This window comes from Eubalaena glacialis, chromosome 17, assembly GCF_028564815.1.
Source record: "Eubalaena glacialis isolate mEubGla1 chromosome 17, mEubGla1.1.hap2.+ XY, whole genome shotgun sequence".
Lineage (NCBI taxonomy): Eukaryota > Metazoa > Chordata > Mammalia > Artiodactyla > Balaenidae > Eubalaena > Eubalaena glacialis.
This window is the reverse complement of record NC_083732.1, coordinates 63,469,926-63,482,498: the sequence shown is the minus strand read 5'-3', so window position 1 is coordinate 63,482,498 and position 12,573 is coordinate 63,469,926. Positions and strand designations below refer to the sequence as shown.

Sequence of the window (12,573 nt, the reverse complement as noted above, 5' to 3'; positions counted from 1 at the left end):
AATAGGCTCAAATAAATAAAAACATACTTAAAGATCCTGATTTTAAGTAGAAAAGCAATGAGAAATAATCTCAAAATTTCTATGTGGTTCTGATCAGACCCAATATAATCACTCTGTACTGTAAATTTATTTTTAAATGAAAGGCACATTTTGTTTGTTTTATTTTCTTATTTGTATGATTGCATTCATGTCTACTTCAAATGTAATTTGTCTTTGGCTACACTGCTTTGTCCTTCCTTGTTGCCTTTATGCCCCCATATATATTTGAATACATTTGAAGGATTTTATTTACAAGTTAAACAGCATGGACTTGATCATAGCTATAAAACTCTTCTCTTTTTAAAGCCTTCCTAATTAACACTTGCTTTTCATTTTGATTTAACAATTTTATACATGCTTCCAAAATTTCGTAGCTGAATGATCACACTTCATTTTACTTTGATAATTATAGTGGTCCTTCTACATTATTTGTTTCCCACCATCTGACTTTACATTGTTAAATAAATTGTAGTTAATTTTGATGCTGAATTAGATCATCCCAGCTGAACTTAAGATAATTATTTTCATTTGAAAATATTAGCTCCTTTCTCATACCTGCTTCTCCAATGATTATTTTAAAAATTAGTTCTTAAAGAAAGTTTCTTTTGAAAAAGAAAAAAGTATGCTTCTATCTAGAAAAATAGAAAAATTCAATACAAATATGTATCTCTTGTGGCAGACAATATTGTGTTATTTTTTTTTAATCTCCTTCAGGTTAAGAAGGAACTAAATATGTGTTGAATTATCTTGTTACTTTTTTCATTATTATACATAGGAATGATTTATATATATGGAGTAAAATAATGATTTCTGCTATCATTAAACTTTTTTTTTTTTTCATTCCCACTGAAAATTTGGGGGAAAAAAGTTAGGGGAGACCTTTTTTAAAAATTAAAAATAAATTTCAATTCCTATTTACTCAATTGCAACAATTAGTTATTTAGTTTATATTTCCCCTTTATTTGGCTGTTTTTGACAAACTGAAAGTTCTTAAAATGTATCCATACATGAAAGCAGAACTAGTTGAATCCAAGAAAAAATTATTTATATTTAACATACAAATGAAATTGTATGTTGGTCAGCAGTAAGAGAAATAAAAGGAAAATGTTCTATAGGGTTACCTTGACAGTGTTAACCACAAATAAGATCCACTGGATCAGTTGGTTACATGGTTTGACAGTGAATGTGTAGCTCCAACCACAGGATTTATAAACTGCAGCATATATAGAGTTATACACATAACTGTATTCAGAAGCAGATTTCTGAGCATATTGAACATTTGAAACACAGACACAAAAGTTGTGTTTTCTGACACACAATGTTTCCTTGTCTCTGAATTATTGCTGATGGCTACTATTCTTAAGAAATGAAAAGTTGACTCCTATGTAATCAAACAAAAAAAAATTCCTGAGCTAACAAACCTCAACATTTGGTTCAGCTTTGTTGAAGACAAATTCTTGCTGATAACTAAAACAGAGATGAATTTGTATGATAAATTAGATTCCACAAGGGGTTCCTGGTACTCCCATATAATTTTAGGAAATTAGTCCATACAGCCCTTTAGCTAGTAGTCAAATAATCTTTTAACAGTCAACACGTTTTTTAAAAAATTGACAGAAAGACCTTTTAAAACAAAGAGGGAGACCAGTAAGGTGTTTGCTGTTAGGAATTCAGTGAGCATGTTGGATTGATTTTACAACTCATTTCCTCTCTTTCTTATTTCCACTCCCTCTCAGTGGTAATAAAATAATAAGTAAATAAACTGGTGGAGCCTGGAGGGTGCATATGAAGCTATAGATTCCCTCAGGCACAAAGGGAGAGAGCAGGAAACGCCTGGACACTGGAGACTTCAGAAAGTCTGTGCAGAAAAGTTATAGAGTAAGGTTGTTAGGAAAGGATACTAGGGGCTCTGAACAAAAGCTACATTTGTATAGCATGTTAAATAAAAACATTGTTGTCTTTACAACATCTAAAACCTGTATCAGTAATAAGGAAACATAAAACTGTAACTACCTAAAGATAAACACATAGTTAATGGAATTCAGGAACCAGAAGTAAGAAAGACCAAGTTAAATACATAAAACAAATGAGATATCTTAAGATAATGCAGTTTGAGTACCAAAAACAGAGAATGGGGGAGGGAAGAAGGGGGAGAGAGAGACAAACAGACAGACTGACTTTCTAGAACTTGACCAATGATTTAAAAATTTAAGATTTAAATAGAAGACCTAAAAAGAGATTAGTTACTGCTGAAAATCTAATTGTTAGTATGGAAGATCCAGTGGAAGATAAGCCATAATACAGAGGAAAGATAGATAAATTTCAGAAGAAAAAAATGTAAAAGAATTGCAACACAGTTTTGGAGACTGAATATGTAAATAATAGGCATTCAAGGTGGAAAATAAAATAATAAAATTGACAAGGAATAATTAAATAAACAAAAACTCAGGAATATGTCCTTGAATTGAAGAATACCTTGAATCTGTAGAAAGCAAAGGCTCATTATTTTATTTGAATAATCCAGATTTTGAAATATAGTAAAATATTTCCAGTTCACTTTGTTAAATTAACATAAACTTAATACTAAAACCTGTAAGGATAATTTGATAAAAAGAAAAAAAGTTATACATCAGTTTTTATTTACAAATTGTAGAAAACATTCTAAATAGATGATCAAGTTAAATCCAACAATTTAGCACAAGAAAAATATATCATGTAAATTAATATAATAATAATAAAAGTTTCATCATGTACCACCTAAATATCATCTCCTAGGTGACATGAATACCACTTTGGGGGAACATTGGTGCTATGACAAGATCACGGGATTAGGAGTTTAGCGACATAATTTTTACTCTTATGACAGGTCAGAAGTAAGGCAATTTCAGGCAAGAGACAAGTAACTTTCAGAAGTATTTCTCAGTTGTTTCTAGTCATTATCATTCACGGAAGGAGCCCCAAGCTCCAACTTCATGAAACTAAGTACTGTGGAATGAGATTGTCAGAGTTGGTCTTTGTAGGACCACAAATCATCATAATATCCAAGATTTTATGAACTCTAAGAACCAATTTTCACACCCTTGGGGGTAATAACTACCACATTAAGAATGTGTGCCTTTAAGGAAAAAGAATAGTAATATGCATTGTTGGCAAACCCTCAGTTTAATTACTGTACACTTTTTGGAAAATAATCTGACAATACATGAACATTTTAGCCCCCAAATTCAATATATTGAAAACTTTCTTACTGAAATACAAGTACCAAAAAAGAAATGTGAAATAACATCTAAAGGGTGTTTATTTCAGCATTACTTTTAGTGGCAAAAAACTTTAGTTTATTAATATATGGAATGGTAGTGCAAGTTGTGGTAGTGCCATTGAATGAAATATTACACAGCTCTCAAAAGTAAGAATCTCTATCCACTGACCTGAAGAAATGTCTATAATGCTTTGATAAAATAAAAGCAAATTAGAGGGCAATGAGAAGATACACCTTCCGAAGAATGGGAATGAGGTAGGGAGCTTTGGGAACATATCAGTTTTGCTTTGTATACTTTTGCCTTGTTAAATCAGCTTCTAAATGCATTTAGTACTATTTTAACATTTTAAAAGTGTCAGATATGAAATAAAGGACATGGGTACATAGAAGTTGCAAAAGAAGCAAGTACATTTTATATTAATCATGTTATTAGAAAAGCAGGTGTTTGGTGCCCTTGAGCAAGTTTAGAAAAACAACCAACCAACCAACCAATCTTAGAAACCAAACTTTCTGTAGGTATTCTCAATTTTAAATTGTCTGCCATTAGAAGCATTGTTTTTATAAGAACAAAAGCTTTATAACATGATTTTGAGTTTTACTTAGTGTCTGCTGAGCTTGGAATATTAAAATTACCCATGTGGAGTCTAACTTTCTTACCCTGATATTTGTAGGAATTCATATATGCAGTTGTTCTTGGGAAACAGGTAGTGACCTGATTTACGAAGAGTGTAATAATTTCATTTTCTTCGCAGATATAAATACATTCTCTGAATTGGTTATTACTGGCAAATTTACATTTTAATTGTAAATATATTTTTGCAGATTTATGATGGAAAAGATAAAACAACTCATCTACTAGGTGCTTTTACTGGCGCATCTATGCGAGGACTGACCCTTAGTAGTACTTCAAACCAGCTCTGGCTAGAATTTAATTCTGATTCTGAAGGGACAGATGAAGGCTTTCAACTTGTCTATACCAGTAAGTATTTTGGAAGAAAAAAATAAGGGCCAAACACTGATGCTAAATATTTATTAAATAATTGCAGTACACCAGGTGAAGTAATATTCAACATTTGATTATCAATTTGCTGTTTACAACTCCCTTCTATGTATATAATTTTATTTAAACCTAACTTTAAAAATTACAGGTATTCTAACTGTTGCTATTTTACAGTTGAAACAGCTAAGATTCAGAAAGTTTAAGTAATTTGTGACTTTGAACTTATTTATATATTTTAAAATAGCAGTATTCTTCACGTGAAATGTTTAAGAAATACAATTAAACTTTTTAATAAATGGGAATCCAATGTTTGAGCTTCTACCTGTAATTGCAAAACATATGCAATACATGTGTAGTAGTTATAGTTGGTCACCCTTAATGATAATTGGATGGTTTCAAATGATTTTACACTGAAGAGTAGCTAAGATTTGTTTGTTTTGCTTTTGTGTTAAATTGACTTGTTAAAAATAAACTTATATAGAACTATTGTTTTATACTCAAGTCAGCTTTATGGCATTTAAACAGGTAGAAGCTCAAAGACTGAGAATCGTTGAGAGCCATAGGTAGGTGGGTTACATCAATTGTTATATGAACAAAATGAATTTATTTTACCTGTATCATAATTTAAGAAATAGACTAATTACACCAATGAACATTAAGTCGTATTCAAATAACATATTTATTAAGTTTCTGCTCTGTGTAAGAACTGTTCTAGGAAAGTAAAGTGCATGAAAAACTGATGATTCCTGGTTATGTGTTTAATAAATTTACAATTTACCAGATCAAATCAGTTTTTTGGAAGTTCAGAATATTTGTGTAATATAGCAAAATAAATTAAGTAACAATATTCAGAAATCTTTACTGTTAGAATATTTGAGAGAATTGAATGAATTCCATAAATTTTCTCAAGAAGTCAAATGAATGAAAGCTTTCTGTAATCAGAAATGGGGAAATTGAAATGGTTACAGCATCAAAGATATTCATGGGATCCTAAAGGGAATCTGAATCAAATTACTGTTTGTGAAAATGCTCTTTCTTAATGATATAAGTAGGAGACAGGAGACATAATACTGAGATATTATTCTTGCTCCTTGTTTATTTAAAGGTTTTTTCCTACCTGTGCTAGAATTGTTACATTATTAACATTAACACAACAGAAATTAACAAAATGATGTTGAATACATATTTTTAAATCCTGAGAACTCTTGTGTATAATGTGATTTCTTATGACGTCCTCCCAAAGACAAATGAAAATCCAAGCAAATCGTGTTTACAGATATTGCTGTGTGATGGACTAAAAATAACAGTATTGCGGATTATTGCTCAAATATAATTGGTGTGATCTGCTTAGAAGGGCAAATGTGTTTTAATCTGTTTTCCTCTTTCCCTTTTTGTTTTCTGACAGGGCTGGTGACATTTTTCAAGTCATGGCTCAATGTTTACATAATGGTGTTTCTTTGTTCTGCATCATTTTGTATTTCTCTTTGTCTAAAATGTCAGTGGGTTTCATAGAGGAAACCTAGATTTCCTTTTCTGATACGTAAATTCTATGTAATGTGAGATTATTGATGCAAAGATACTGGGCATTGTAGGCCATACCTGGATATAAAATTGTATGGGGTGCTCAGGTGTCTGGAATGAGTAAAATCATTGACTGTTTGTCATTGCTGTGAGCTACTGGTTGTCAAAAAAAAAAAAAGAAAAGAAAGAAATCCTTAAAAAGAAAATATTTGAAGTCACTCTTCTTAATGACTCTGGCTGTTCATTATAGGATGTGCATCATTATGAAGATGGAAAGCTATAGAATTGGGAAGAGAGTATAAAAGCAATTATTTTTTAAAAAAGGCAGACATACATCTATGAATATTTTTCAGTCTCAGAACTGAAACTAAAATGTTTCAGTCTATATTCTGGAACTAAAATATTTATAGTCTGCTTCCAAGGTGTCTCTGGATATCACCGGGTCAGTAAATGCTCCTAAGATTTTCTGATCCAATGGCTATGTGCTGAGCTCCTTTGTTAAGGAGGGTCCTGGAAGTAGTAACACATCTGTTATTAAATGTATTTGTTCCTAAGTGTTACTTCTGTTTTTTACAATGGCAATCTTTTTACATATCTGCAATTATCTTAATAGTTAACCACAGATTTCCTAGCTTTGAAAGAAGCTACTTCCCATCCTCCAAATATACTTTGGTTTCCAGCCTTAGCACCTGTAACCAGGCTTCTTTTTCTTTCAATATGGCCCACCCACCTCGGGCATCAATTGAACTCTTCAACTTCAAGACCATTTCAAATATTTCCCTACTGGTGCTTACCCTGATTCCTTCAGCCAGAGTTAGCCTACTTTTTAACACTTCTTTTGCAGTAGTCTATATCCACAGCTAATGTAGCTGTTATCACATGGTATTGTGGTTATTTTTGTTTGGTCTGTTTTTTGCAAGCATGTTATGCATAGTTCTTCATGGGGCCATTTCACTTCATAATGTCTTTAGTCAGTTTTAGTCCAATTACAACTTTTTACATATTCTTGGTAAATTAACATGTAGTCTGAATACTGATTTTGTAAAATGTTTTTGTGATATAGAAGATTCTAGTAGGCCACATATTTTATATTCCTAAATTTCTTAGAAGCAGTAATTAATTTTTGAACATGAGAGAATTTGCTAAGATGTGCAAACATGGGGGAAAATGGAAAAGAACAGGTTTTGTGTTCGAATCCCTGTATCCAGTCATTTCTAAACCCAAACCCACCCCTGCCATTCTGTGGTATGTTCCCCTTAAAATTATTCCACCTTTGTTTCTGAAACATCTGAGAGAACACTGTGAGGTAAAGAGGAGTTCCAATATTCACATTAAGAGGACTAGAGACAGGAGAGAGGAAATTTGGCTAGGGCAGATCAGGTAAGGATTCATGAATGAGGTAGAATTAAAGGTTGTGTTGGTGGATCACAGAAAGAAATAGTGGAGAGTATTCCAGGCAAAGAGAATAGGATGAAGAAAGGCACAGAGATTAGAAAGAACACGCTAAACACATTCAAGGGAAATAGAGCAAATAATTTAATTCAGATTAATCCCATTTGCCTAGCTTCTCACAATTCTAGTTTTAGCATAAACAGGCCTTTTATGACCATCCTTATCTAATGACACCTGCCCTATCTAATGACAGTCATTTTTTATCTACCTTTCTATTATCTGTTTTTTGACTTAACAACATTTACTGTTGTCTCGTTATTTTCATTTTAAGAGACAGAATTGCATTTGATTGAGAATAAAATGAAGATATATTTTAGAACAGGCCTTTAAGTTGTGTTTTATTTCAACTGTCTTATTAGTCCATTCATTATATAGTCACTAAGAATAGCAAATGGACTAGTGGCAACAGTGGTTGAGATGCCGCTTTTGACGTCAAGTAATGTAAACCTAACCATGGCTTAAACAATTAGGGTTTATCTTTATCATATGAGAGCTGTGAAGAGAGAAAAGGTAGGTAGACCTTGATTCAGTTGTTAAAGAGCCATGCCGCTGTCTTTTTGCTGTGGCACTCCTAGTGTGTTCACTCTTGTTCTCATGATTGTTGTGACATGGTCACAAGATGGCTACTTTAACACTGAACATATTGAAGGCAAAAAGAAAAAGGGAACAGGTAGTGTCAGCCATATATGTCCCTTTTATCAGGAATGCAAAATCTTCTGTCAGACATTCTTTTATCTCTCTTTGTCCAAAACAGGGCTATGTGGTTATGCCTAAATTTCCCAGCAAGGCAAGCTGGAAAAATGAAGCATTTGTCAGACTAAAAAATTGGATTATTATTTGACTATGATGATATACTGCCTGATATGCTTCAATTACTGCTGGGAGCAAAATCAAGGTTTTGTTCATGAGGGAGAAGAAAAGAAGAGCTATTGAGAAGACAGTGTACATTGTCTACTATGATGTACAGCTGTAACAGATACTCCAAAACATAATAAGTTCAAAGATATTGTATTAATAGATGCCTCTGCGATTAATGGTGTCATGGAAGTCCAGAGACTCTTGAGTGCCTAGAAAGGAAAATCATTTGGCTCACCCATTATTAATAGTTTTAGTTCTACTATACTAAGAAGACAGTGAGCTTCTCTCACTTTCCTTAACCAATAAATAAATTACAACATACCTGGTATGAAAATGCTACACCACATTTGAGGGGAGAAAATTTCCCATTCCTTTATTTTTCTAAAGCGAATTAAATCTCTTCAGCCTTCATCCTTTAGAGTTGTCAAGAAAAATCTTACTGAGTCTTTTGTAGAGAGATCCTTCTTCTCCCAAATTAGTTTCTCTGTCAAGTCTAGTTTGATTTAGAGCACTGAAGCTTGGATAGCTATGCTGGTTGAATGTAAAACCTCTGTGACAAACTTGGTCAGACCTTGACTAACATTAGGGAATCCAATTGCTCTTCCATCCCTCCAATTTCTCAGAATTAACTCCCTCCTTGAGTCAGGCCACTCTTCCATTCTTTTCAAAAATGGCTAACAATTACTCTTGCCCTTGAGAAATCTGAAACTTATTCCAAATAAAAATCTAGATGAGGCATATTTTCAGGTGCTTTATACAACATAAAGTAATTAAATATGTAGCTGTCTTTCCTAGAGGGTATAGGGGAGTAAAGTGAGAGAAAATTACTATTGCCGCCTTCTAAAGTTGGAAGAACAGGTCAGAAATTAGGATCTCAATACAATATTCTCCCTAAAACATCACTCTTCTCTGGATAATTCGATAATAGAACTTAACAAAACCTGATAAGATACTCTGACCAGATCCCCTCAGCCGCTCAATACACATGCAAGAATGCATTCCTAAATCTGATGTCTTTTACTGTGTTTCTCTCTGAAGGCTTAGTGGTAGAAATGTCATTTCTTTTTGGTCACATGTCTTGTCTTCCCTTTTATTCCTCTATTGGAATTAACTTAATAATGTGAAAGTTATTCATTGGATCATAGGTTTAAATTTTGTGTTTCTCCACTGGAATGTTTTGTGCTCTGGGAATAAAGAGAACACTGAAGAAGACAAAGTTCCCGCCCATATGAAACTAACTTTTTAGTGAGACAAGACAGAAAAGAAAGATATGAACAAAAGATAAGAGAACTGCATTTAGAAATAATTTGTAACAGGATGATAGGATAGATAGGTCTACTGTACCCAGTTTGTTCAGGGACTGTGTCTCAGGAGGTGTCACCTGAATTGATACCTGAATTATAATAAGAGATCTGAGGGTAGAGGGTTCTAGGCAGATAGATCAAGTACAAAGGCCTAAGAGACTTCAGCTTGAGTTATTTGGCTGGAGCTGTGTAAGCAAGGAGAATGGGACAAAATGAGAGGTAAAGTTTGAAGCTAGGCAGGGGTGAGGTGGACTACAGTAAGGGACTTAGATTTTATTTAAAAGGCACACAGAGGCATTTAACATTATTAAAACATTAAATATGAGTTAAAAATAATAGCTAACATTTATCTACTACCTACTAGATACAGATATAACTCTATGAGGGAAGTACTATTATCCTCAGTGAGAAGAGGAGGAAAAACAAAGCACAGAAAAGTTGTTAACTTGCCCAAGGTGACATAGCTCATAAGTGCAGATATGGAAATTGAGCTGAGGACCTCTGTCTCTAGAATTCGCAAGCCTAATCACTATACTATATTACCTCCAATCCAAGTTTTGGATATTTTATATTTAAAATTCCATGGATTTACATCTTTTTTTTTTTTTTTTTTACTGTTGAAGTACATGTAAAAATAATAATATTTTTTTAAAATGTTAATGCAATTCTTCCTAAAGAAACTCTTGTCGTTTTATGCCTAAGAATCTGAATGCTTTATTATTGGCCAAATTTACTATCAGAGAATGATTTAGGCCTAGTATCTCTTATGTTGTTCATGAAATCTTTAAACTCTATTTCTTGAAAATATGCTTCATTGCAGATTCTTCTGGCTCTATTTATTTCTAGTTAATCCACTTTCATTCAGCAGAAAGGAATTGGGTATTTTAAACAATCATCCAATAAAGAGCTACACGGCACCTTTTTGATATAGCATTGTCTTCTCAACAGCTGATCTGGCAAAAGTCCGTGATGCCCAGCCATTAGGCATTACCTCTGGGCCCAGATGTCTTCTTGTTATCACCTCTGCACATTTAATTTTCTAAAAAGCCCATTTGAAAATGTCCATTATCCCAAGGGTATAGTTCAGATATATCTGGATGTTCTTAGCCTTTGAGTTTTGTTGCTTGAAATAGTTTAGTAATCCACACGGAACATGGCCATTTCAAATTTTATATTCAAATTAAAGATGGGCAATAGCTACTTTGTGATGACATTTCTTGCATACTAGCTTTATAAATATATAATAAATTACCATATTTAAACTCTTTAATTTAGTTATCAATATGGTCTTGACAATGTTAACCATGAAAAATAATCAGATGACCTATTAACTCTAACTTTACTCTTAGTATATAGTTTATTCAATGCAAATGCAAGTAGAAAATAAGTAAATTACACGGAAGCAACAATGTTACTCTATGTAAATCTGTATCCTATAAACTACTTAACAGGTACATTTGGCATTTCTATTACTCTTTAAATCTTGAAAATTAACCAGGCAATAAAGGAAGTATTGACTAATGCTGCATTATATAGTACAAGGTATTCTAACTAAAATATTGAAGAAATATTTCTTGATTACCTGTCATTTATATATACAATATTGGATATAATTTCTTCATGTTAGAATAACAGAAGAGTCATCTTCATAGCCTTCACATCCCAAAAGCTTTGTAAGTTTTGAGCTTAAATATCTAATGACCTACTAAGTTACTCCTTATATAAAATTAACTTCTGACAGATTGAAGACATATGCAAGTCTCAAAACTTTAAAACGCTTAGAAAAAAATGTGGCCTAGAATAGCTGTGTCTTTAAGGCGAAGAAAGATTTCTCAAAGAAGATACATGAGCAAAAATCTGTCAATACTCAGGAGCATTCCTGCCCTTCTAAGCACTTCCCTTAAGTGTAGAGACTAAAAATCTGGCAACTGCATTTCCCCTGCCCTTGCCAGCCAAGATCTCTGCTTAGATTCTGCCAATTAAAGGCAAACATGTGAGAGCTGAAAGGTAGGATGGATAAAGAAGCCATTATTTTCCACCAGCATCTGCAGGCAAGAGTGTGGTGCTGGCAGGTGGTTATATGTGGCAGCAGCTTCCCTGAACTCCTGGATTCTTGAAAACCAGCAGTGATCTTCTGACCTTCACGCCCTCTGAATTTCTTTGTATTTTCCCTCTAATTTCTTGTATTGAATTTGAGCAACTCAAAATATCTAAGTGGCTTCTGTTTTACTGACCAAGTCCCAGTCCTTATTATTATTATTATTATTTTTACAAATCTCTCTATAGGGAAATATACCATAAACAAAAAATTTAAATGATATATTTTAGAAGGAGATATTTACAATATAATAGAAAAACATACACTCCATAGAAAGAAATCCTACAAATCAATTAAAAAATATAGTCTAAAAGAAAATATGGGCAAAAAAATTTCACAGTAGAGGTAATTCCAGTAACGATAAGCAAAAGACAAAAAGTGCTTGATAGAAATTAAGAAATGAAAATTAAAGCCAACATAATTTTCTATTGCATGTTCGCAAAATTGGTAAAAATTAAAAAGCCGTATGATACTAAATGTTGATAATAATTTGAAGAACTTGAAACTCATGAACTTTGGAGAATGTAAATTGGTATAGTCACATAGGAGAAATTTGGTGATATCTAGTAAAATTCATTTTTAGATATGTCTAGGTTGAGCCAATTATGCATATACTAAATTTGGCTGATGGCTAAAAATTAACATTCAGGCAAAGCTGAATCCCACTATCCCAGAATGATGTACAAATTTAAGATGTACAAGACACAAACTAGCATATTTAATAATATCACTTACTTTTTCATGCCCAAAGATTAAACTGTGGGAAAGGCTTTGAGTAACATATTTTCTAGTCAGAACTTTATACATGGGATTTAGAACAACGGCAATTAAAAAGAAAAAATAATTATTTACCCTATCTCCTATTCCTCCAGTTGGAAATGCAAAACAATCATTTGCACAAGCTTTTCTGTTTGTTTGTTTAAACTGTTAACTTCTTTTTTTTCTTTTTAAATACTTGCTGGAAAAGTAACTGTTTTGAATGATTTTTTCCAAAATTTGATTACACTGCTACTATTGATATATTTATATAAATGGCTAATTT

General features: G+C 32.6%; 1 protein-coding gene across 3 annotated transcripts in view; it reads left to right on the top strand.

The window, feature by feature from the left end:
* The window catches only part of CSMD3 (CUB and Sushi multiple domains 3), a 1,197,799-nt gene that overhangs the window by 857,303 nt on the left and 327,923 nt on the right, over positions 1-12,573 (top strand). For all 3 annotated transcript variants that reach the window (XM_061171997.1, XM_061171996.1, XM_061171995.1), the window contains one exon: positions 4,121-4,277. In XM_061171997.1, coding sequence (XP_061027980.1) covers positions 4,121-4,277 — 157 coding nt within the window. The remainder of the gene's footprint in view (positions 1-4,120; positions 4,278-12,573) is intronic.